This window comes from Balaenoptera ricei, chromosome 9 (genome assembly GCF_028023285.1).
Source record: "Balaenoptera ricei isolate mBalRic1 chromosome 9, mBalRic1.hap2, whole genome shotgun sequence".
NCBI lineage: Eukaryota > Metazoa > Chordata > Mammalia > Artiodactyla > Balaenopteridae > Balaenoptera > Balaenoptera ricei.
In genome coordinates, this window is record NC_082647.1 from 70,758,126 (window position 1) to 70,783,627 (window position 25,502).

Below are 25,502 nucleotides of genomic sequence, written 5' to 3' on the forward strand. Positions count from 1 at the left end.
GAGAAAAGTATTTTAAAAAGTATCAACTGGGAAAGTTAATAATGCCAAAGAATCTATTCAGAAAAGGCTGTATCCAAACAAACAAACAAACAAAGTTAATTAAGACAAACAATAGATAACCAATAGGCAAAGCATTGCACAGACTGTCGCAGCCATTCAGGGGCCAAAGCAGGCAGTGGGGTTTGGGTGATAAAGGAATTTTATCTAACAATGAATGTGAGATTAAATATGTAGTGAAGTAATTAATACATGGTTCTACTTTTTTTTTTTTTTTTGGCTGCGTTGGGTCTTCGTTTCTGTGCGAGGGCTTTCTCTAGTTGTGGCAAGCGGGGGCCACTCTTCATCGCGGTGCGCGGGCCTCTCACTATCGTGGCCTCTCTTGTTGCAGAGCACAGGCTCCAGATGCGCAGGCTCAGTAGTTGTGGCTCATGGGCCTAGTTGCTCCGCGGCATGTGGGATCTTCCCAGACCAGGGCTCGAACCCGTGTCCCCTGCATTGGCAGGCAGATTCTCAACCACTGCGCCACTAGGGAAGCCCCATGGTTCTACTTTTTGTCAGCAGAATAAAGAGTTAAAAGTAGTTAAAGTGCTCCCCTATCTGATGGCACCTCCTCTCTCACCTCATCCAAAGATAAGTAGTAACCTCTGATCTTTACCCCATGGACATGATGTCAGTGCCCTTTGCTCTTTACCCAGCAAGTCACATTTGGGTGAAGAAGATGGGAACATATCAACTGAATTTATTCCCGGCCAGTACTCTAAAACCTTAAGAAACCAAATATATTATGAGTTTAATTTTCAGGATTTCATTAGGGTGTGTTTAAGGATACAGATATTCTTTGAATGACCTTTTTTTACAAAATTAGTCTTCTGAAGGAGAAAGCTACCTGCCAGAGGCTTTCTCTGAGAGCAAAATCTAACTAAAATTGGATTGCTAAATTCAAGAGTGTCCATTGGAGTTTCTGGCCAGGGTGAGGAGGGGTGGTCTTCAATTAGGTATTGATTTTCATGGGATGCCTTTCTAGATATTTTCACACTAGAGCATATCATTTGATACTTCTGTTGTTCAAGCTCATGTCTACTTTTAGTCAGCCAGTGAGAAACTATAGTGAGATGAGATGATAACTTTGTTTTTGGGCTTCATTGCTTGAATTAGGTTTGTCTTGTCCTCTTTTTGAACATTTTGTGTGTCTGAAAATCCTATTTGGTGAATGAACCAAAGAGCTTTTCTGTGAAAGACCAAGTTGGGGGAAAAAAGAACAGTTTGAACACCCCTAAAAGGATTTATTTTTTTAAAAATCATGGCTCACTCTGGTAGTATAAGATATTGTTTTCATACATGTATACTTAAAACCAAATTTAAAAAAAGAGCTGTTGTAACATGAAACCATAATCTAATCAGTAGGTTCACCAGTGCTTCTGCCTTCTCCACAGTCTTCTAAAATCTCCTCTGGTTCCAAGTCTCAAGGCCCAACACAAAGGGAGGAGCTTGCAGATTTTGTTTTTCCTCTACAATTCAGTCTTCAGGAACTTGAGAGCTTTCTTCATGTTGTCAAGCACTAATGTGGGAAAAAGTTACGAGAGTCAACACATCATCAGATCATATTGATAGATATAGCGTGAATGTTGGTAACCTTGTAAATTTTTTTCTAAAAGTATGTGGAATGGCTTTTATTATTATAATCTAGTTCTCTTCCAATGTTTATTAACTGCCTTTCTTACAAGGCACGGTGATATTACCTGTGCAGAATACCTGCCTTTAAGGAACCCAAAGTCTTATTAAGATCTATACTGTTATCTCAAGAATGGTCAATACATTTAGAATGTGCTTCCCCTGGTACACCCAGCATCTACTGGAGACATTGCTAATGGACCAGGACATTCTTTCCTGCTGCCCAGACACAACCTCATAATCCTTCCCAACATAACGTTCTAGGTTGGTGCCACCCAACAGAAATTTCTGTGATGATGAAAAAATAGTCAATGCCTATTCACTGAGTACTTTAAATGTGGTTACCATGTCTGAGGATCTGAATTTTAAAATCTTAATTAAAACAGCTACATGTGACTAATGGCTGACATATTGGGCAGTGCAGGTCTACATAGTCACTAGTCATTGAGTGAATTGGTTCTTATGACAAGACTCAATTTTCTTCCCAGAAGGACTAATTAGATGTCACAACTAGGTACAGCCTCTCATTGAGGTTCTTCATCTGCCTTGAGTCTCACACTTTTTTTTTTTTTTCATGTTATGGCAACCCCAGGGGAAGTGAGTATCTTGGCAACTATTTGGAACCATCTTTCCTATTGATCTTTAAAATTGAACTTGAATTCAACTTTAATAAGCTGGACTAAATTATTTCACTTTTGTTACTTGGAAAACATTTAACAAAGCATGCAGATTGCTACTGTTGCTATTGTAATCGTACGATTACTATTGCGCTCAGGTCTGTGGTAGAAGGAGTTAAGTGAGCCTAAGAGAAACCTGAAAAGGAGGTAATATGGTCCTAGGATTCTCCTAGAGGAAAAGATACCTAATCTAAATAACTCATCTTTAATTGAGTTTTTAAGAAAGTGAGATCAGTGCTTGAATGTCATTTGCTGGAGGACACAAGGCCAGTTAGGGTCAGACTGGTTCTCTGGGGTCTCTGAGCACAGCTTTTTCTCCCCTCCCCATGTGGGCTCTCCTCCCAGTACAGCAGTGAAACAGATGTTCAAAGGAGGTAACACTTACGTAGAGCCATATCCGAAGGTTCGTAAGCATAGAGACGATTTGAGTATCTTCCAGTGATGTCGGCTCTAACTGTCAGGGATGGGTCTACAAAGAAAAAGCCAAAGGGAATGGAGTACTATGTTTCAGAATAACCCCTATTGCATGATGAAGCCTACATGTGTATCCACATCCCATGAAGAGAACACAGTGTGTCCTGCTGGATGAGATTCTACTCCATCCGGTCTGCAACCTGGCCTCTGCAGCCGGTACCCAAAGCCAGACTGGGAGCATTCAACAGCCGTGCAGCGCTATTTGTGGAAAAGGTTAAGAACCCTGCTGTCCTATCTATAGCAACCTGAAAATAGGGTAATATACATTCTTGGGATGGCGTTTTGTTTTTTTGGTGAAAACATTGGCATTCTCTACTAAAGAATTATTTTAAATTTTTGAAATGATTATATTGTAATTGAAATATGTTACCAAGAGCAACCTGGATAATTAGGAACTCACATCAAATGCTAGTTTTCCAAACCAAAGTTGTTTTTTTTTTAAGTGAATAAAAGAATGCAAGCCCTTAAGACCAGCCAAGGCGAAATAAGTGTGTAGTTTTTTTACTTTATTGTTAAGTAGCTGCATTTTAAAAATAGAGATTTAAGCGTCTTCCCCTATACATATATTCCTATAGGTTGAAATCCTTTTTTTTTTTTTCATGTTTTATATTTACTTGAAGTTATCAGTTAATGAGGAAAAAACAGGTATAAATAAGATGCATCCAGAAGGGAGGTACTAGGATATGCAAAGGCCTAGCAACCTTGCCTTGAGAGAAGTGATTGAAGGAGGCTATGGTCCGTGTCCTGAGAATTAGATGAAGAGGAAAGATGAGGCCCAGCCACATGGATGCCAAGTCTGTCACCGGTACCTGATGGACAATCCCTGTCGTTTCAGAATGTTGGACTAGGACCGGCAGACATAAATCACAGGAAGCAGACTTTCCTTTGTTCAAGAAAGACTTAAGACCTACTCTGCTTCTGCCCGCTGTAGAGGATACACACACAGGGTCTCATCTTCATGATACAGTGACATCAGAAAAGCGTTTTCAACTCCCAAGCATTGGCTTACAGCCTTGGCTGCACAGTCATCTGCAGAGCTTTCAAAGACTGCCACCTGCGTCCCAGCCACTGAGATTCTGATTTAATTGCTTTGAGGTGTAACCTGGGCAGCTTGATGTTTAAGATCTTCCAGGCAATTCTAATGTGCAGGCCTCGTGGAGAACTACTGAGCCGGAAGAGCAAGCTGCCTGGGACCTAGTTCTTATGACCAAAGGAATCGAACGGGGGTTAAAAAGCCCTTAGACAGGAACACTCTGAAAAGAATTCCAGCACAGGGTGTGACTGGATGATCTATAAGGGCCCTTTCCTTTACGGGTCTAAATTTTCTAAATCCCAACAAAACCAAATCTGTAAGATTAGCTCTAGTTCGGCCTTTCTCCTTTTCTCCCTTCACTTTTTCTTGCCCCTGTTTTATAGGTTAGTGTGAACTTGGATGAATTACAGAGGTGATCTGCTTGATCTGAGTGAGCTCTGCTGTGTGATGGATTTAATTATGGATTGTCCTTTTATCAGTATCACTTTGATCAAAGCCAAACTCAATTCATTTGTTCAATCATTTAACAAATACTTATTGTGAGCCTACCACAGGGTCATGCTGAAAATATGATGGTGACCTGAAAAAGATCTCGTCCCTGCCACATGGGGGGCAATATTTATTAAACAATCACCCAATAAATACAAAATTAAAACTGAGGAAAGAGTGACCATTGAGAGGAATATGGTGCCACAAGAGCACATCGTGGGAGTTTGAGCAGGTCAGTGAATGACAGTGATTAACCAGGTGACCTGGGGGTACCGAGGGGGGAAGCAGAAAAGCTTTCCAGCAGAGGGAATGGCACATGAAAAGTACCAGTGGCAGGAAGGAGCATGTCTCCTTTGATTTTTTTTTTCTTTCAGCCCATATTCATAACTTGCCTAGAAATAATGATCAAAAAATGTCAGAAAGAAAAATCCAGCACAGGAATCAAAAGTTTGCCTGATTAAATATTTACAGACCTGATATAATTCAGGAAAATGATTAATACGTTTAAACAGTTAACAGGGTACTTCCTTCTCAGGTGTACTTGTGGCAGAAGATGAGAAGTTAATATTAGCAGATGAAGAAAAAAATGTCATGTATGGAAATAGGTAGAAGCTTGCATTTCCTAATGAAAATAGGTTGTGAAACTGAAAGTTAAACCTCCCCAGTAGAGCTTCGTCGTGGCCTTGGCCATGGTGCAGCAGCACGTGAGGGTGTGGAGGACAGAGGCAGAGATATGGCGGCACTTGTGTAATGTTCACAGTGTGTTTTATCTCATTGTCACTTTTACTTACCAATAAACATAATCCTGGGGACGTATTGGCCATCAGGAGAAAGGTGTTTGTCAGTTGTTTCATACTAAGATTTAAAAAAAAGCAACTTTCAGTTTGTTTATATTCTTCAGTTATTTTCAAACTTGTTAAAACAACAGTGTGTCCATTCCTGGGCTAGGCATCTTAAGACACTATAAGGCACATCTCTTAACACAGAGAGTTTATAATATAGATGGGGAGGCAAGTTCCATGCATGAAATAATAAGACAGAGCAGACTGTGATGCAGAACATGAGGTAAAGAACTGATGCATGTGGTGAACAAAGAGCCAAAAAACTCAGTAAGGGAGAATTTGGAAGGCATACAGTGTTTGGGGAAGGAGCTTGCATGAGGTAGGAGGAAATAGCATAATGAAAAAAAAAAAACAGAAGTCATTTTTAGAGAATCTGCAAAAACAGGATTATCTTGAGAATTCGTCTATCCATTTATCATTTTTTAATTTTCTCTGTTTAACAGGGAGATACAGGTAGGAGAAGGAATATTTAGGATCCAGGGGGGTGAAATGTTATGATGAAGGATATACAGGTGCATTGGGTGCCCAGAGCAGGATATTTAGCCTCATCTGCAGGTTCCGCTAGGACTTTCTGAAGTGGGTAAAGAGGAATCTTTAAAAAGTGAATAGGGGTCAGTTATATAGAAAAGGAGGTTACTCCAGGCAGTGGAGGGGGTAAGATTATACAAAGGTAGAGGAAAGGCCTAGCACTTCATATAACCAAGTGTTTGGATGCGACTAAAGGATAGGGATACCTGAGGCAGTAGTGAGAGAAGATGCTAGAAAGCTACTTCAGGGGCTGGCTTGTGAGTGGCCTTGCACACCACGCCACAGTGTTTACGTCTGCTCGTAAATAAATAAGAACCACTGAGACTGTCATACAGAGTGAAGTAAGTCAGAAAGAGAAAAACAACTATTGTATATTAACGCATATATGTGGAATTTAGAAAAATGGTACAGATGAACCTATTTGCAAAGCAGAAATAGAGACACAGACATAGAGAACAGATGTGTGGACACCAAGTGGGGAGAGGGGGGTGGGATGGATTGGGAGATTGGGGTTGACATATGTACACTACTATGTATGAAGTAGACGGCTGGTGAGGGCCTACTATATAGCACAGGGGGAAGAAAAAAGAAGGTACAATCTGTCTGCAGGACACATATTAAGTTAACCTTAGAAATGCATTCCAGTATACATTAGGTGCAGACAAATACTGTTTGGTTCCACTTATGTGAGGTACCTACAGTAGTCAAATTCATAGAGTCAGAAAGTACATTGGTAGATGCCAGGGGCCAAAGGGGGGACAGTGGGGGGAGTGGGGAGGGGGAATGGGGAGTTAAAGTTCAATGGCGACAGAGCTTCAGTTTAGGAAGGTGAAAAATTCGGAAGATGGATGATGGTAAGAGTTGTACAACGATGTGAATGTACTTATTGCCACTGAACTGTACAATTAAATATGGTTAAAATAGTATGATTTATATTTTGTGACTTTTACCACAATAAAAAGAAAAAATATTAAGAAGAAAAAAAAAAAGAACCACTGGAGGGGTGTTAGAAGTGCCATGATTGCAATTTGGTTTTTAGAGTGATTACCCCGACAATCATGTGGGATTAGATGGGATTTATTTTGTAGGCAGGGAGCCACTTAGTAATACTGCAATAAGCTAGGCAAGGTGAAAAACTCTTACACTAAAACAGCAGTCCTCAATTTATAGGGAAATGACCAATAGCAAGAATATTTCAAAGTTAGAACCACAGGGCTTCTTGACTGCCGGAGGTGAGTGGGAGGATCACCTCTAGAATAACACTCTAATGGAATAAGGAATAGAGGAAAAAGAGCTTTTTGAAAAACCTGGGCCTCGCTGATAAATTCGGTGTTGAACGTGTCGAGTTGAAGCTGATTACGAGATTTCTGGAACTAGGCTGTGTGCGTAAGTTGGAAGCTGGTGCGTGTTTGGGGAAGATGTGGGAGTTATCGGTAAGCAGGCATTGATTAAAGGCCGATGAAATTGTCCATAGAGAATATAAAATACAAAAAGAGAAGTAGGTCAAGTAGAGATTCATGAAGTCACTCATATTAAGGGGTAGAAGGAGGAAGAGGAGCCTTGGAAGGGAGGTGGGGAAGAACCGCTGGCGTGGATGTTCCTTCAAAAAGTCAACTTGTCAACCTGGAAAGAGGATGACAGAGAGAAGCTTCAGGGGACATCTAGTTAGGGAGAGTAGTTTTCTGAGTAGTTTACTGACTGTTTGCTCTCGGAAGGGAAGTGGATACTGTTTGTATACCAAGCAGAAGAACTTGTCAAGGCAGAAAGCTTGACCATCAGGAGGGGTGGTGATGGTGAAGTAGGGCGGGAAAGCATGAGGCCGCAGCACATGTGGAATGATTAGATTTGGACACCTGGAGAGCCGTCTCTTCCGGGGAGAGAGGGCACACGGACTAAGAATGGGTGGAGAGCAGCGAGGACTGCAGGGGAAAGGGGCACAGCAAGGAATTTCTAATGACAGAAACGTTCCACTTATTACAGCAGCAGAGAAATTCTGGACCACAGGAGAGTATTTTTCAGACAACTTAAAATTATTAATTCCTCAATAAAAATGTAGACATGCAAGAAATAAAATCTTTCCTCATTGTTATCTATGAGATGAGATGTTTGGAGCACATCCCCATTAATGCAGTGTGGCTAAGATGTGTAGGGAAGACGAACCATCCATTTCAAATTCTAAGCCCCAGAGAAATGGCAGGATGAAGAGTAAACTTACAACTAGATTGAGGAGGACAAACTGCTCTGCCAATTTCTGGATTTCTTTATTTTCAGCAAATGTCTTCTTTAAAGCTATAATGTAAAGAAAAGATTGTTAAGCATTCATTTCATCACCAGTTAAAACCATTATTCTCTGTTGGATTTTAAGTTGAACTGTATTTGTAATACAATACTCAACTCCGCCCTTTCTGCAAATGGTTAGTGAAGTAATATCTAGGCCATTGACTAGCTTTGCTTCGCTACGGACTCATCCAATCATTCATTCATTCATCCCTTAATTTTTTTAACCCATATTTACTGAGTGGTTACTATGTGGCAGGACCGTTTCATGTACTGGGAATAGAGCAGTGGGGAAAAAAAAATAATGTGCTTTCTTCATAGGGCTCAAATGCTTGTGTAGGAGACAGGTCATAAACAAGTAAATAATTTTAGGTGGAGATAATGGTACTTTGAAGAAAAATAAAGCAAAGCAAGAGGTTTAAAAGCTACAGGGTGGTTAGGGTAGACTTCTTTGAGGAGGTGACATAGAAGTGAGAGGGTGCTGCATTCTAAGATGTTAGGGATATGTCACACATGGCGGAGGGGACCGCAAGAGCAATAGCCCTGAGCTGGGAATGGGTTTGGATGCTTGAGGGAAAGCACAATGGCCAGGCTAGATGCAGTGGAGGGAAAACATGGCGAGAGTGGTAAGAAAGGCAAGGCAGCCAGGGGCCAGATCATGTCCAGCCATTTGGGCCATGATCAGGAATCTGGATTTAATTTTACCTGTGATGAGAAGCCACTTGAGCATGTGAGTGTTAGGATCTGATGGCTTCCGTGTGGAGAACTGACTGTCCGGTGACCAGGTAGGTGCCTGTTACAGGTCTAGGCAAGATCTAAACTTGGTTTGGATGAGGGCGGTAGCAGTGAGGCAATCGGAAGTGGCTGGATTTGGGCAGGACCTACATAATATATGCGGCCCATTGCAAAATGAAAATATGGAGACTTTTGTTCAAAAATTATTACGAATTTTAAGACAGCAACAACAGAGCTTTACAACAAGCATAGGAACCTACTAAGCACTGGGTCCTGTGTGACCACACAGGTGGTGTGCCCACGAGACTGGTGCTGGCTTTCGGATATATGGTGAAGGTAAAGCAATGGTATTTGCTGATGTATTGGATGTGAGATGTAAGAGAAGACAAGAAGTCAAGGATGAATTCTAGAGCTTGTTTTTTCAAAATGTGAACCAATGGCTAACACAGACTGTGGAAATATTTGAAGTTACTTTAAAATATGTTTTTACTACATAAAATATTCTTTTAAATTCAGCTGCGCTAGGTGCTAAGGATGTAAAGATGAGTGATCTGGACCCTGGCCCTAGAGCTAAAAGCCTGTAAAGGAAATTATATTTAGAAGTATGAATTACCTTGACTGTGTGGGCATTCATCCAAGTGATGAATAATCATCAAGGGTTTATTGCTTTAAGAGACAAAGAGAGATTGGATAATCTTTAATGAGTAGGATTTCATGTGTAGCTAAAGATCACTAGATGGTGCTCTTGAGAGCTTTGAGGGAATTCTGTAAAACTTGCCTTTACCTTGTCTTGGATTTGTATAAAGCTTCTTCATATGTCTGAGTCCAGATGAGTTGATCGCCCCAACCTAGAACAAAATGAACCAGTATATTTAAAGTGATTATATTCTCAGATCCAAAGCTGTTGAAAAGCAGGGGTAAAACTGGGATCAGTATATACTTGACGCTAAAGAAGAGCAAAACCCCCTAGAGAAAGCAGAAACAATTATAAACTTTGATAAATCTAGAACAAACACATAAAAAATATGTTCAGCACACAACTCTCAGCTCTGAATGTTAAATCTTTACCAATTATGTATAACTGGAGGCCGACAAGAAGCTGACTCCTACCTCTGGAGAGGGTCTGGGGCAGTTTGGGTTGAGAGTCCTTTGTGTCCTTCTTAGCTCCTGGTTTGACTGTGGTGTCTTTGGCCAGAGTGTAGGAGAGGGCCACAAGGAGCAAGAATGCTGACACTGAAATCTTCTCCATGGCAAATCTGATATGGAAGACAAACAGATAAGCAAAAAGTCAGTAAAACAAAAGAGAATTAGCAGTTTTCGAAATCTTCAGATTGTAGCACAACCATGGGATACAACAGGAATTGAGGCTTAGATGAGATTGAACACGTGCAATTGGAGTAAAAAACTACCTTCCACAGAATTTTCCTAAGAATACATAGTATGAATATCTATCTATCCATCTATCATCTATCTATCTCATCTGTCTACCTCTATATGCTATAGATCCAACTAGATAAAATATGAAAATCTCCATAGAAATCTATAATATAGAAATAAATACATATATATTTTAAGAAAATAAGTAGATAGATGTATATATTCTTATAGCTAAGGGAATTTGCTTTTAAATTTATATTTAAAAAATTGTAGTACTGGAAGACACCTTAAGGGTTATATCCTCTTTTCCCACCTCCCCATTGTCTCATTTTGTAGATGAAGAATCTGAAATTCAGAGAAATGAAGACTAATGAGATGGGCATAGAACCAAGGCTTTTGGATTGTGCCATTTTGCAATGCTGGCTCCCATCTTCCCATCCTGAAAAAATTACCGTAAACATACATACTTCTTTAACATTTTGTTAAAATGAGGACACTGCCATTGAAGAATAAGATCTGAGTAAAATGATTTATTTCATTTAGAAACTGCCAGCTTTATCTTTTTTTTTTTTTTTTTTTTTTTTTTCAAATTTATTTTTATTTATTTATGGCTGTGTTGGGTCTTCGTTTCTGTGCGAGGGCTTTCTCTAGTTGCGGCGAGCGGGGGCCACTCTTCATCGCGGTGCGCGGGCCTCTCACTATCGCGGCCTCTCCCGTTGCGGAGCACAGGCTCCAGACGCGCAGGCTCAGTAGTTGCGGCTCACGGGCCCAGTTGCTCCACGGCATGTGGGATCTTCCCAGACCAGGGCACGAACCCGTGTCCCCTGCATTAGCAGGCAGATTCTCAACCACTGCGCCACCAGGGAAGCCCGCCAGCTTTATCTTTTAACTAAAAACTTGCACCCACAAAACTCTCTCCCTAATGTAATATTTACTCAAATTCTATATATTGGTTTTGAATTGGTTAAAATACATCAGTGCAGGTTTCTTTCAGTGAACTAATTCTTTGACTCTCAGTGCAGGCCTGTTAAGGTAGGTGGCTATAGGCATGTACTTTAGTGCACAAAAATATTCTATGGGACTCCTAACACAGAGAAACCAACCCCATGGATGTCTCTTTGTTAATTTTTTTTCCTTCCCAGTATTCCAAATTTAATTCTCAGGGAATGTTACACTACTGTGAAGCAGATGCTTATGAATGGGAAAGTGAATGGCAAGGTAAGATCCATGAATGAGTGAGGAAGTGAGCTAGCTAGCTAGCAAAGTGAATTGCACTAGCCAATCACTAGGGTTATCCAGGGACCATAACATGCAAAGCTGGATACTTGGGATGCTAATAAAGCCAAAGACTGAAATTTCCTAAAAAGAAACACCTAACTCTAATATTGGCGTATGTTTCGAATTAAATCAGCTGAACTCTGCAAGGGAAGCAGGATGGACCATCAATGCTTAGTATTTTTAGGGAGTAAAGTTTCTCATGTTCTGATAGAGCAAGTGGAAACCTTTGTTAAGTGTTAGCCAATTCTAAAAAAAAGGCGTTGCTAAGTCACCAAATCCAGATGATGCCTTGTATTAAACTGACCAATTATTATCTGTGTCATCGTACGTAGCCACACAACATCTCACTCAAAAAAGACAAAAGCATAAAAACAGGGATACACTTTCTTCATTTTCTATACCCATAAAGATATGGAAATGCCAATAACAATTTTTATTATCCAGCATTTTGCAGAAACAACTAAAGTGTGCTCCAAGTCTTCCAGCCTTTTTGGTACAAAGGCTTCTTTTTAATGTAAACAACAAAACCCAAGAACCTTTATGTGAGAATAGTTATACTTTTGGAATACTAGTTGGATTCAGAAAAATATCATGGCAAATAATGACTTTAAATTTATCGACACACATTTGATTTTGTATTTCTTTATAACAACAGCATCTAATGTATATTAGAAAAAATAGTAGTAAACTAGTGGTGAAGTATTTAATTCATTGACAATTCTTGTTGTGCAAGTGGCTACTAGGACTCCTTGCTATACCTCTGCATCTTTCAGGTTGGAACTGTTGGTATCTTATACGTGTCTTATGGCAGGATGACTCAAGGGAACCGAATAAAACTCCTGCTGTACAAACATCCTGCTCTGAGCTGACTTTCTGAGATTCACTGTACTGAGTTTTCATTACTCAGTAGACTGTGATCTGCAAACTGCCTGCATAAACCACCTCAAAACAGAAAGCTAACCACCGAGGACATTGATAATTTGGAGACACACACACACACACACACACACACACACACACATATTCTTCAAAACCAGAACTTTTCACTTTTCATTATATTCCTGTCTTCTTATCTTCAGCAAGGAATGCTTTGCAGGAGGTTTCAGTGTCCCTGTTCATAAATGCCTCAGGAAAGCAACCAGATCTCTCCTCCTACAGCCTATCCCATGAATTTAAAGATTGAAGAAGCAATAAGGATATCTTTATATTAGACACAGAAAGAAAACTGTTTTCTGATTTGCAATAATATTCTGAACTGTAATTCCAAGCAGCCAATCTGAGCTGAGCTTTCACAGTCCTGCAGGTCTTTGCTTTGCCAGTGGGAAAGAAACAGAGCATTAGATGGTGATCAGGGCTCAGTAACTAAGACAGGAGACGCTGGGCCCTGTGCCGGGCTTGAAAACTCCTGGAGTTCGCTCACTCTTAAACCTTTCATTTCCTGAGGGAGAAAGCATTACCTTGAACCAGCTCAGGAGCATAGCTCTGCCAAAGAGAGGTCCCAGTAAGCCTTTGGTGGAAATCCCATGATTCCCTCTCCAAATCCCATTTCACTGCCCATGGAACTACCCTGCACTCCTCTGCCTGTGGATTGTCTGCAACTTTACACAGTAACCAAAGCCCAAAGCTCATTCTAACAAGTGCCCTTCCAACACTGCTGTCAGGAGCCTTACCTGGATTTCCCCACCCACCTGTCTGTGTGAGCCAGATGGCCTCGATTCGATGCGGTCCAAGCTTCCTAGTGTGCTGGCTCAGCCCAAACCTGTATTTATGCACCTGTGCACACCTCAGGCCCACCCACTAATCCCACATTCACATGTTGCAAACTCGGAGAGGAACTGTTCTTTTCCCAAGTCTTCCCTGGGCTAAAGAGTTCCTTGTTTTGAAAAATAAGGTTGCAAAGGAATGCCTTTCAGTATGCATGTTGTTAACTGTTTGTGAAAGTAGATTGTTAAGAGATTGGGAAAAGATGGTCAGAGTGCCAAATCCAGGTAAGCTTTAAATGAAGACATTTGATTTGCCTGAAGGCTGATTTGTCTTTTTGTGATTGGATGGAGTTTGCGGTTTGTAGAATTTTTTTTTTTTCTCCCTCTTGGGGAGATTGCCTCTATTTAGTTGGAAACACACAAGAGATGATTCACAATTCTAACCCCTACAGTCTTATAAGCTGCTATCCTCCATTATGGTATAAATTATTTTACACAATGTACTTCCTCTTTCTGGCAAACAAAATGTGTAGTCGCTATAGGTATGAAAAGAATCCAAACCAAGCATTCACATCATATTTTAAAACTAAGGAAGTTATTGAAAAAAAGATATCCTAACACTAGGAGTTTTTATTAATTACCTTGCAGCAACTTCCCTCCAAAGAATTCAAAGCTATTTCACAGATACTCTTTTTTTTTTTTTTTTTTTAAAGGACTGTGGTTACCAATGGGGTGTGTGGGAGGATAGGGTAGAGGAGGATGTGTGTGGACGTGTTTCGTACTGTTTAACAGATATTCTTTTATTTAATGGCAGACTTTCCTGATAGGCATGCAGGAAAGTATTTACATCATTTTTCAGACCTAGAAAGTAAGGCCTGCAACAACTTTCTCATTCAAGGTTTTACAATTATTCGCTAAACATTTTAAGACTGGACTTGGGTTTTCTGTAAAAAATTTTAATCCTGTGTTTTGTTCGTGAAACTATGCGCAATCCTTAAAAGTTCAGAATAGAGAAATCTTTAACAACAGAAAATTAACTAATGGGATGCAAGCCCTATAAAAATAACTTTTGAAATGAGTTAATATTTCAAAACATTTTAAAGTATGTAAATTTTTTGACAGAGCCTTAATATCTGTGGGCAAAATATGAAGTGATTCCCAAAACGGTGAATTTTCATTAGAAATGAGTTTACAGAGATCATTTCTTTAGGAGTTTGAGTGAAAACAATGATTTGAGCTCAACTTTTAAAACTGATAAGCCTTTTATATAGACTCAGTCTATTTAGCCTTTAGAATAGTCAATTCAACCCCCTCATTTTGCAGATGGAAAAAATGATGTTAAAAAATTAATGACTGTGTGAAGATCTCACAACTTGTTAAGGGCATCGCTGAGACCAAAGCTGTGGTGTCCTCTAGTCTACCACCTGCTAAGAATGGGAAGTGGGTAGCATGTGGGTGACATAAGATTCTTGTCTGAGTCCTGCATCCTTGTGTTCACTTGCTGGATGATCTCAGAGACATCATTTAACATCTCTGAAACTTCAGTTTCCTTATTTACAAAACGGGGATAAGATTACCATACATGTCTGTTTTGAGTATGAAATGAGATTTTAATGAAATAAGAAATGGGAAAGTACTTGGTACATTCATTTGCTAGGCTGGTATATAGCAAAATACTATAGACTGTCTGACTTAAACAACAGCAGCTTATTTTCTCACAGTCCCAGAGACTGAAAGTCTGAGATCAAGGTGTCAGCAAGTTTGATTTCATCTGAGGCCTCCCTCCTTGGCTTCTAGATGCCACCTTCTTCCTATGTCTTCCCACGGTCATCCCTCTGTACCTATCTGTGTTCTAATTTCCTCTTCTTGTTAGGACACTAGTCATCTTGTATTAGTGCCCATCTTAATGACATATTTTACTTAATTACCTCTTTGAAGACTATCTCCAAATATACTCGTATTTTGAGGTACGAGAGTTATGATTTCAATGTCTGAATTTTTTTTTTTTTTAAAGATTTTTTTTTGATGTGGACCATTTTGAAATGTATTTATTTATTTATTTATGGCTGTGTTGGGTCTTCGTTTCTGTGCGAGGGCTTTCTCTAGTTGCGGCAAGTGGGGGCCACTCTTCATCGCGGTGCGCGGGCCTCTCACTATCGCGGCCTCTCTTGCTGCAGAGCACAGGCTCCAGACACGCAGGCTCAGTAGTTGTGTCTCACGGGCCTAGCCGCTCCGCGGCATGTGGGATCTTCCCAGACCAGGGCTCGAAGCCGTGTCCCCTGCATTGGCAGGCAGATTCTCAACCACTGCGCCACCAGGGAAGCCCCTGAATTTTTTTATTGTGGTAAAAACAGATCACATGAGATCTACCCTCTTAACAAATTGTTAAGTGTGCAATACAGTATTGTGAACTATAAACAATGCTGTATATCAGATCTCTAGAACTTGTTTCTTGATGTTTAATTAAATGAAATTAAAATGAATATCAATGGATTAAATTCACCTAAATTAGATTACATTTCAATATATTAAATTTAATATATTAAATAGCTGCTTGTACAAAATTCTTTAATGAAATCCCCCTAAGTATTTTTACCTACATTTACAAATTTAATACCAGTACATCTACTTCTTTTAAACTTTTAAAATGTCCAACAGGGCAGATTTGCAAATGTAATTACCAAAACTTTTCTAAGCACTTTAGCAATTCTTGTAAATATCATAAATTAAAATTACTGATTAACAATTCAAGTTATATTAATCATGTAAATATTGCTCACAGCCAAATATATTATGATTCTCACTTTCAAAAGTATGGTGAAAAAAGTATGGTGGTTTGGACAATAAATTATATGGTCTAGATAATAAAATCTACCAATGTTCTCTGCAAAAAAAATTTGCCTGTACACACACACACATAATTTTACAATTATTTCGGATATCTCATTTATATACTGAACTTAATCCGAGGAGCCCTTTGTGGGATCCGTAGACCCAGGTTTTAAAAAAACTCTTACTCAAATGTTTAAGCATCGATGTGTAGCCGTTTTCAAAGAGCCCACAGCTTTAGAATTTAGCATTTAGCTCTCTGCCCTTGTTTTATAGCACAACCTTGTATTTCTTCCCGTCTATCAGCAGTTTTATACTGTGGTCTAAATTGGAAAGAATCCTAGTCTCACAGTCATTCAAGTCTTTTGTTGTCCCTGAATAAAGGCCCACAGTCGGAAATCCTTTTAGATCGCAGTGGAGGTGGAGCTTATAAGGAAGGAGGAATAAAAAGTAATTTATAATGTATGAACATCCAAAATGGATGAAGTGATTTCCCCACAAACTCTATCTTTCAGAAGATGGGTATTTATAAAGGGAGCATGTACATCATTCTTTGGAGTTTGAAGGGAATAATCTCATGACTCCTTAGAACTTCCCATTGAAGTGATTTGCTGCTAATGAATTTGGATAGGTGGGAAATGGGTCATTTAAACAAATATATCTGGATCTGGTAAGTAGCCGTATATGAAAGAAGGGTTTCACATGCATTAAGGAGACGTGTCCTTAGCAGTTGGAGTCTGACCGTATAGTCAATATTGTTACATGACCTACACACTCCTTAGGGCGGAGCCATGAACAAGCAGAGATGCTGTCGAAAGCTGTCATTCCTCCTTAAGGATGCAAGTGACTTTTTTAAATAACCTAATCCTACCTTCTGAGATAGGTTTACTTTGACTTAAGCTCTATGAATTTCTTCTGATAATTTTTTTTTCACCTTTACTATTTTCCTACCCAATGTGAGTAGATTGTCTTGTGGTCATGACAAGAGTTTTCTACCTTATTATCTAGCCATCTGTATACTGAAATGGCTGTTGTTTTGTGAGGGACAGTGGTAAGTGAATACCAATGTAATATGAGAATAACAAATACATTACATATTAATATCATCTTGGTAAATACAACACATGGTGTACTGTTACATCATGTAATATAACACTTCAAAGTTTGTCAAGTTTTCTTGAACAAGAAAAAAGTATACATTTTCATATTTTGTATCCACAGTAGAAAACACACTTTACTGTTTAGCAAATGGGCTCAAAAAAAGTGCTTATGATTTTCTAATTTGACAAACAGTAATAAGTAACTTTCCAAGACCTCAGTTTTTTTGTGCATATAATTGAGTCTGTTTCTTGAAAGACGAAAATAATCTGTGATCTGTGATTCCAGATTTGCTTTGGGTCTGCTTGTGTGTATCTTTTATACCGATTGATTCCGTTATACTCTTTCTCCAACAAGGTTTCTCAAACAAGGTTTGAGTAATTTTGGGGTTTTCAAAAAACTTCTGTGATTGTTATTTAAAGAAATACAATCGCTTTCAGGAATTGATCTTCTGGGGACACTTTTTACTATCCAATTTTTATGTCTTATCCTTAAAATTAGCTACCAATGAGAGAATAACACATACTTGGATTCTCAGTATTCTTCTGTTTGCCTGTGTTTTCCATATGACTCATTCTGTAATAACTATTCTCATAGTCCAGAGCAACAGGTCAGCCCTGAAAGCAAACAGAAAAGAAACTTGTCACATTTACTTTCTTCCTGATTTCTGTAAGACCTCGTCATCATTTCAAGGCTAAGCTGTGCTGTGTTCACCATATTACTTTTTTTTTCTAATCTGTGCTTATAGGAAAAGATACATTTGTTCATTATTAATAGGCTTTTATACTCTGCACGATGTGGAAAAATGGGTTCCAGTTCAGTGAATATTTAAGACATAATTTTGGAAGTGTATCTTAATTACAGTTACATCAGTTTTCTATTATTCCTATTTCATGTTGGGTTGCGAAATAAATGTCTCTTAACGCAAGAAATTCTGCCAACAAATTACTATAAATGTTAAAGCGTTTGGTGGATTTGGTAAATCTCCTGAGGCTATAAGGATGGTTTGAGGGATATTTGAATTTCCAGGGCACAAAATGCAGATATTCTATAAGGAGATTTCCATATGGGATCATTCAGGTCACTTTGTGAATTAGAATTAGCACCAGGATGATTTTTGTTTTCTAAGCATCAAAATAGGAATAGGATTTTTTTTCAAATGAGTACATGGACATCTTTTTATGACTTAAAGTTTAGTCTTACCTGTTTCATTTCACTAGCCCCACTCAGGCTCATTTTATACTGGTCTTAAATGAAAATCTTCACTTCTTCACAGTTCTTTCAAACGAGCTTTAGGTAACATGTACAAAATGTGTATCATTTACATCTCGGATTTGTTTAGAAAACTGGGATTAATGAATTCCTGAAGATGGGGAAAGAAAATAAAACAAAGCTGTGAAAATATTTAAAACTTCTAAAATCATACATTTTAGTGTATGTCTTGAATTGTTATTAACTCTGGCTGTGATTTCTGAAGTTTTATTATAGTGTTCAATTATTAAGCACGATACCCTTAAAATGTAATTGGCCACTCATGTTCTATATCCTCTTTATTCCTTGTTGTAAATTGGTTTCTGTCGTTAAACCACTTTCCTTGTAGCACCATTTGTTAACTTTTTTATTTTTATTTTTTTTATTTTATTTTTTTTTAAAGAAAGGCTTTGGACCTTCATGATTTTTCCTTTTTTTTTTTTTAAATTTATTTATTTATTTATGGCTGTGTTGGGTCTTCGTTTCTGTGCGAGGACTTTCTCCAGTTGCGGCAAGCAGGGGCCACTCTTCATCGCGGTGCGCGGGCCTCTCACTGTCGTGGCCTCTCTTGTTGCGGAGCACAGGCTCCAGACGCGCAGGCTCAGTAGTTGTGGCTCACGGGCCTAGTTGCTCCGCGGCATGTGGGATCTTCCCAGACCAGGGCTCGAACCCGTGTCCCCTGCATTGGCAGGCAGATTCTCAACCACTGCGCCACCAGGGAAGCCCCTTAACTTTTATCATAAACTTTTCCTGCATAATTTTGCCTATTAGAGTCATTTAGATAGTTCAGTGCTACTGGATGATGGAGAAGTGGATAAAAGGGCCTAAAATGATTGCTTTGGGATTTCTAAACTAACACATGAATTTTAATGGAGACTTTTTTCCTACAAAATTACTCTCAAAAATTTCACAAATGAAATTTTTATTCCTGGTGGTTTTGGGTGTTACTTTTGTACCTATTTCAAACAGTATACGTTACTGAATTTTGGCAAAGCTGCCTCCCTTTGTTGACTACATGTTCTGAGCTAGAATAAACCAGAGATCATGTATGAAATAGTATAATATTTATTCTGGCACATGTGATCCAAGAAAGATTAAACTTCGAAAACGAATCCCCAAAGCATCTCAGAAACAAGAGTACATCCTCTGAGATCTTGTCGCTCGGAAACACTGCAGGTTTCGGTGGAACGAAAGATAGATCTAGTTCACAATTTTTAAAAATAACAGCTTTCACAAGGGAGTTTTGCACACCTTCTCAGATTCTGACTTTGTGGCCATTTTTCTTTTACAAGGCACTCTGGAGGCACATTTCAGGTTAGGTAATAACACCACAAAGATTTATTAAGCTTGGAAGAAGGAAGTTACCAATGGGAATGTGGAGCCCAGGGGGCCAGTTGGTGCTTGCTAATCGCTAGAATTCTGGAGTGCTGGATAAGTACAGAGAGTTTTATATTTTATTTCCAACCACAGGTCAGCGCTAAAGATATGGCCACAAAAATGCTTTGTTGAGTCTATCTTGTTATCTGAAATCCAAGAAAGAAGTAGTTCCAGGATCATACTTGTACTCAGTGCTTAATGCCAGAGGAGAAGAAATGAAATAGTGCTTCCTGCACCTAATGACATGACCCGGAAGACCCTTTGCCCCTTTTTATACCTTCAGCATCTGTCCCAGCAGCTAGACTTGCTACCCTTAAAGTGCCTCTTCCAAGGATGCCTGTGTATTCACTAGGCAGAGCGCTATATTACGACAAGAAGTTGTGTAAATCAGAACTGAGTCAGGATTCTCCTATTTGTTCTTGTGTTAGCATAATGCCACTGGGGCTTTCAAGAGAATTATTGTGTCTTCTTATTGCTAGAACTGGGGCAGGGTGCTGTCCTTTTGATATCCTGGGGAAGTTTTCCTTTTATAGAATGTAAATGCAGTCATTTCAAGTCCTCCCAGAGAGCACCGGGGTGCTACTCCCCTTTCCCCACCCCATTTCATAGAACTGGGATGCTCTGATCATTTTTAATGGTTTTGTTTTTCATTTCTAGAAGTTTTATTACATTCTTTCTTGATCCACCTGTTTATTTTTATAGCATTCTACCCTTATTGTTTCTTTCCTTTTAACCGTTTCTTTAATACTAATTTGATGGCCAGTGCTAAACACACCTACTTGGTTTGCTTGTTGACTCTTCTTCGGGGGGGGGGGGCGTTTTGTTTGCAATGGTCTATATATTTTATTTTTGAAATCATCTCTTCTAGGGGTTATTTTTCTGTAGGAGTCCAGTGTGCTGGGTCATATACAAGTTTTTAGAGAGGATTTTTGAATTTGTATCTGGCAGGTGCCTGAGTGGTATCTCTGATCCGGGACCATTTTTACGTTACTTGCTTTCCTCTAGAAGATTCCAGCACAATGAGGATGGTGTAAACTTTGTTTCCACACCCACACATAGGACAGGTGTAGAATTTTCATTTTTTTACAAGACCAGGTTTCTTTTATTTGGATTTTCTCTACTAGGTCTCTGCATAAAAGTTGGTTTCCTGTGTTTCTTGGCCACAGGGTGGAATTTTCTAAACCCTTTTCCCCAGGGCCCTCGTTTCAGCAGAGTTCTCAGTTTTAGCTCTCTTCCTTGCACCAAAATCACATTTCCTAAACCCATTTGGCACTTCTGAATGCTCCTGGAACTGTCAGTTGGAGATGATAGGATATAAAGGCAACCCAGTCTCCTGCAATATTCAGGTCTGAGTTGATTTGTATTCATGCAGGCTCTTGTAATTCCTTTTCACTTGCTCCCTGGAAATGAGAATCAGCAGAAAGAGTGTTGTCTAAGGGGTGATTATTGCCATGGTGATGTGGGAGTGACTTTATTTAAGGTTCTGGTGGAGCCGGCCCTGGGTTTTACTCATATTGATTGGTGAGAGGAAGACTAAGGAAGGGAAGTAGATGAGGTGGGGACCTGGCAGCAAGCCTGGGGTGATTCGGGTGGTGATTAAAACTGTGCTGGCAGCAGATGGGTACCCAGACAGAGGCCTGATTAGGGGTGGGTAGAACAACAATGCCATCTAATTCTTTCCGGGGAGGTAGGAAAAGGGCTCTATTTCTTGCTTTTATATATTTATCCTCAGAGTGAGAAGTGATAGCATTCAGAATACGTGTGCCCCAGCGTAAACATCTAAGAAAATAAGCTGATGGGACAAGGGGTGAATTAGAGTACCGTGTACTTCCCAGGATGTGCCATCTTTATTCCAAGAACACTGAGTGTTTAATATTAACCATGTTCTTAATATTGTATATCTAATATACTATCCAAGTGTGTGTGTGTGCATACATGTGTATACACATAAGTGTATACATATATAATACGTATCTATACATGTGTGTATATATCTACATATCTGTATCTATTTGTATATCTATATATATGCACATACGAGGTGGTTAAGTATCTTTGGTGGTAATGAAGCTTTAGTAAAGGTGAAGGAAGCTTCATTCCATCAAAAAATAATTGTGACTCGCTACCATTTCCAGGCACAGGAAATTCAGCAGTGACTAAAACAGAGAAAAATTCCTGGCCTCATGGAATTTACATTCTAGTGCAGAAAGGCAGACAATAAATAAAATAATTTAGCAAAACATAAAGCTTGTTAGATGGAGATAAGTAGGATGAAGGAAAATAAAGCCAGTGAGGGGGACATGGAGTGTTGGTGGAGGGTTCCTGTAATTTAAATAGGATGCTGAGGGAAGAGATATTGTTTGGGAGGGAAAACTTACTGGTAATTTTTTTTTTTTTAATTTTATTTGTTTATTTATTTATTTATTTTTGGCTGTGTTGGGTCTTCGTTTCTGTGCGAGGGCTTTCTCTAGTTGCGGCAAGCGGGGGCCACTCTTCATCGCGGTGCGCGGGCCTCTCACTGTCGCGGCCTCTCTCGTTGCGGGGCACAGGCTCCAGACGCTCAGGCTCAGTAGTTGTGGCTCACGGGCCTAGTTGCTCCGCGGCATGTGGGATCTTCCCAGTCCAGGGCTCGAACCCGTGTCCCCTGCATTGGCAGGCAGATTCTCAACCACTGCGCCACCAGGAAAGCCCAACTGGTAATTTTTAAAACATAAGGATATAGCAACTGTGAAAACTGGTCTCGTGTCGAGCTGTGATCGTCCATGCCCTGCTTAGACTGAACGGTCTCCAGCACTGCTGGACGGTATGATGCAGTGATAAGAGCATGGGCCACAAAGACAGCACCTGGGTTTGAATCTTGGTTACTAGTTGAAGGACCTTAAGTAAATTTCTTAATCTCTCTGCAGCTCTGCTTTCTTATGGGTAAACTATGGATAAAATAGTAGCTACTGCACAGAGTGTTTTAGAAGAAATGAGTTCACATTTTAACTTACTAAGAACAGCACCTGGAACACGATAAGGCCTCTGCAAATGTTACATATTACCCTAGGCAACAAATTCATTCCCCTCTTCTAGCCATTCCTTCTCTCTAGCACACTATCTTTATTGACGACTGCTACTTGCTTAAACAAATATCACAACTTCCTGCACCTTAAGAACAATCTGGAGGCTGTAAGAGAGAAATATATAGGCGAAACCTCTAAGCCCTGGGAAAAAAGTTCTTAATTCCCCCAAATGTTAAGTGCTATAGAAATTTCTGGATTTCTGTAGCTTCTAGAATTTAACTTTTACGGATGTAACTCAACTGTCTTTTGGTCTGTCTTTGTTTATAGCAGATGTTTTAGTAAATAAAAAATGATTACAAGCAAGAATATGTATGTGTATATAAATAATATTCTCTGTGCCTTCAAGTCATTTGTAAATTAGAACTTAATTTTTATCTCACCTGCATCTGTAGAGGATTTTCGGAGTCTGTCTTAGAATTTGTAATATACAACATAAAAGGAAGCTAAGAATGTGTGATTGGCTCAGAAGCTATGGTACTATTGTAGACTTGTCCACTTCCACTACATCTGTAATATGAGAATCACTAAACTATCTGTCTGTGAATAAGCTGACTCAATGCATGCTTGAGTTTGCAAAAAATTCAACCCTTTGTAGTAGTACAGCTGCTATCAAATAAAATTTGGTCCAGAGTTTGCATAATGGAGCTTATGATTGAGGGAGGACAAAACACAAAAATAGTTAGCAAAAATTGGTGGGAATTTATGGTTTCTACAAGAAGTGTGTGTGTGTGTGTGTGTGTGTGTGTGTGTATTTCAAAGCATAGCATCAATATATGAAAATCAAGGGAGTCTAAAATATTTTGCAGGAATCTCTGAAGGATCCTGTGGTGGGAGAGAAAAAGTAGGCAGCCCCAGTCTCAATCAGAACAACTCTCATTTTGTGTGCTTACACAGTGAGCTTCCAAGTAAAAATTTCTTTAGAACAAATTGATTTTAGGGACAAAATATTTGAAAGCCACTGGTGTAGACCAGGCTTTTCATTGCCACTCTATTTCGTCCACCACTGAATGGTCAGGACCTAGCATGGTACCTGGAACCCGGAAGAAATTCAGTAAATATGTAGTGAGTGACTGAGGGGAGATGGGAACATGCACACCAGCCATTTGTTAGGAGACTCATATGGTTCAAGCTGGGCTTTTAAGCGAGACGAATAATCTGTTATACTGTTTTGAAAGGGGAGAGAAGGTAGTGGAGAAGATGGAGACTGTAGATGAGGCATTAATGACAGCTTCAGTTGGGTTCAATGACACTGGGTTGTGCCAGTGGAAATGAAGACCAGGGGACAGAGGAGGTAGAAAAGACTGGATTGGCATCCAATTTGGTGTGAAAATGGAGGAGATAGATTTTACTATCAGAGTTTCGAGCCTTAAAAAGCTAAGAGAAAGGCAGTAAATATGGGATGGGGTGTGTTGCGTCCAAGGAGTGGTGGAAAATAAAGACTGAAAACTGACAATGAGACCTGGCAACAAGGAAACCCTTGATTCATTGTTTGAAAGAACAGTTTCTTTTATAGGAACCTGCTTATATTTGCTCTCTGCAGTTCAAAGACTCAGACCGGGGAGCTCAACCACATCCTGGTTTCCAGGACAAATCCTGGCCTCAAATGGGAGGGAAAAAGGAGCCTTAGCTGAGCACACTGACACTCAGAATCAACTCACGTTGCTTTTGTTGGTCTCTAATCTTGTGTCCTCACTGAGCACTGGACTTGTGCTTCATCCCCAACACATCGTTTCCACAGGTTACCTTGATTCTGCTGTATGGATTTCTGTGTTATTTTCTATCCTTAAATCTTCATCTAGGTGCCTTTGCCTAAGGTTCACCTCCTGCCTCGATTGCCCTGACCCCCAAAACAGGGCATCAGCCTCGCTCTTGTGGTCCCATCCTGGAACTGGCCTTCGGTAGCTGGGGCTTGGTGCTCTGCTCAGCGAATCCCCTCGTGCTGGCTGTTGCAATCTCTGAACATGGCCTGTTTCTGAGTATTTGCATGCTGTGTTTATTTGTTAGGGCATCCTGGTCTTCCACGATAGAACTCTGTTCTGGAAGTGTTTGACTGAACTTACCTGCCACTTCCAGGTAATGTTTTCTGCCTGGCAGACTGGATTTTTACTAAAACTAGCATTAGAATCTGAGCCTGCAATGGCTCCTGACTCCAGTGGGTCTGTTTCCAGGATCCAGGGTCCCTTACTTCATGTCCTACCTGCTGTATTGAACTGGATCATTCCTCAAAGGCACCAAGCTCTTTCTTGCTTCAGGTCTCTATAGATCTGATTGCTCTAATCTAAAGGGTCATCCTACATTCTTCTTAGAACAACTGGCTATTTTTTGCCACCGTTTCAGAAAAGCCTTTCTGACCATGGTACCCAAGTAGGTAGGCTTCCCTTGCTGTCACCAGCATGCAACCTGTTCATCTCTTTCACGGCATACCTTGTTATTTCCAAGTATTTTTGATTTGTTTACCTGTTACTTAGCTGTCTCCCCTGCTAGATTGTAAAATCCAAGTCACCATTGTATTTCTAGCACCAAGTACAGTGCATGCTCCGAAAGTATCTGATGAATGAATAAATGTGCCCTGTATATGACATAAAAGTAGATCATTGAAAGCAAAAGCCAGATTTTAGGGTTTTGGTATATGATTGGGCAGAGAATAATTTGTGGAAAACCAAATACTGATAACTCAAGAAATTAGGGTCAAGAGCGGGGGTTGTAATTTGAGGAAATAACAGGGCTGATGAAGGTTTACTTTAAAATGAAGGCCATCTGAGTTTGTTAGAGATAACAAGAAAAGGGTCCGAAAGGGC

General features: G+C 39.7%; 1 protein-coding gene across 2 annotated transcripts; it reads right to left on the bottom strand.

Moving 5' to 3' along the window:
* Nucleotides 1–1,262: 1,262 nt before the first annotated feature.
* On the bottom strand, nt 1,263–13,199 carry AGR2 (anterior gradient 2, protein disulphide isomerase family member). 2 transcript variants are annotated; one of them, XM_059932836.1, is made up of 8 exons: nt 13,070–13,199; nt 9,837–9,982; nt 9,511–9,574; nt 9,340–9,392; nt 7,930–8,003; nt 5,136–5,199; nt 2,734–2,817; nt 1,263–1,558 (listed from the first exon to the last, which is right to left on the bottom strand). In XM_059932836.1, the coding sequence occupies exons 2-8, from the start codon at nt 9,973–9,975 to the stop codon at nt 1,509–1,511; spliced, it is 528 nt and encodes a 175-aa protein (XP_059788819.1). In that variant the 5' UTR covers nt 9,976–9,982; nt 13,070–13,199; the 3' UTR covers nt 1,263–1,508. The 2 variants fall into 2 exon arrangements, with proteins under 2 accessions (XP_059788819.1, XP_059788820.1); XM_059932837.1 differs by having other exon boundaries at nt 13,052–13,199.
* Between the last annotated feature and the right edge of the window lie 12,303 nt (nt 13,200–25,502).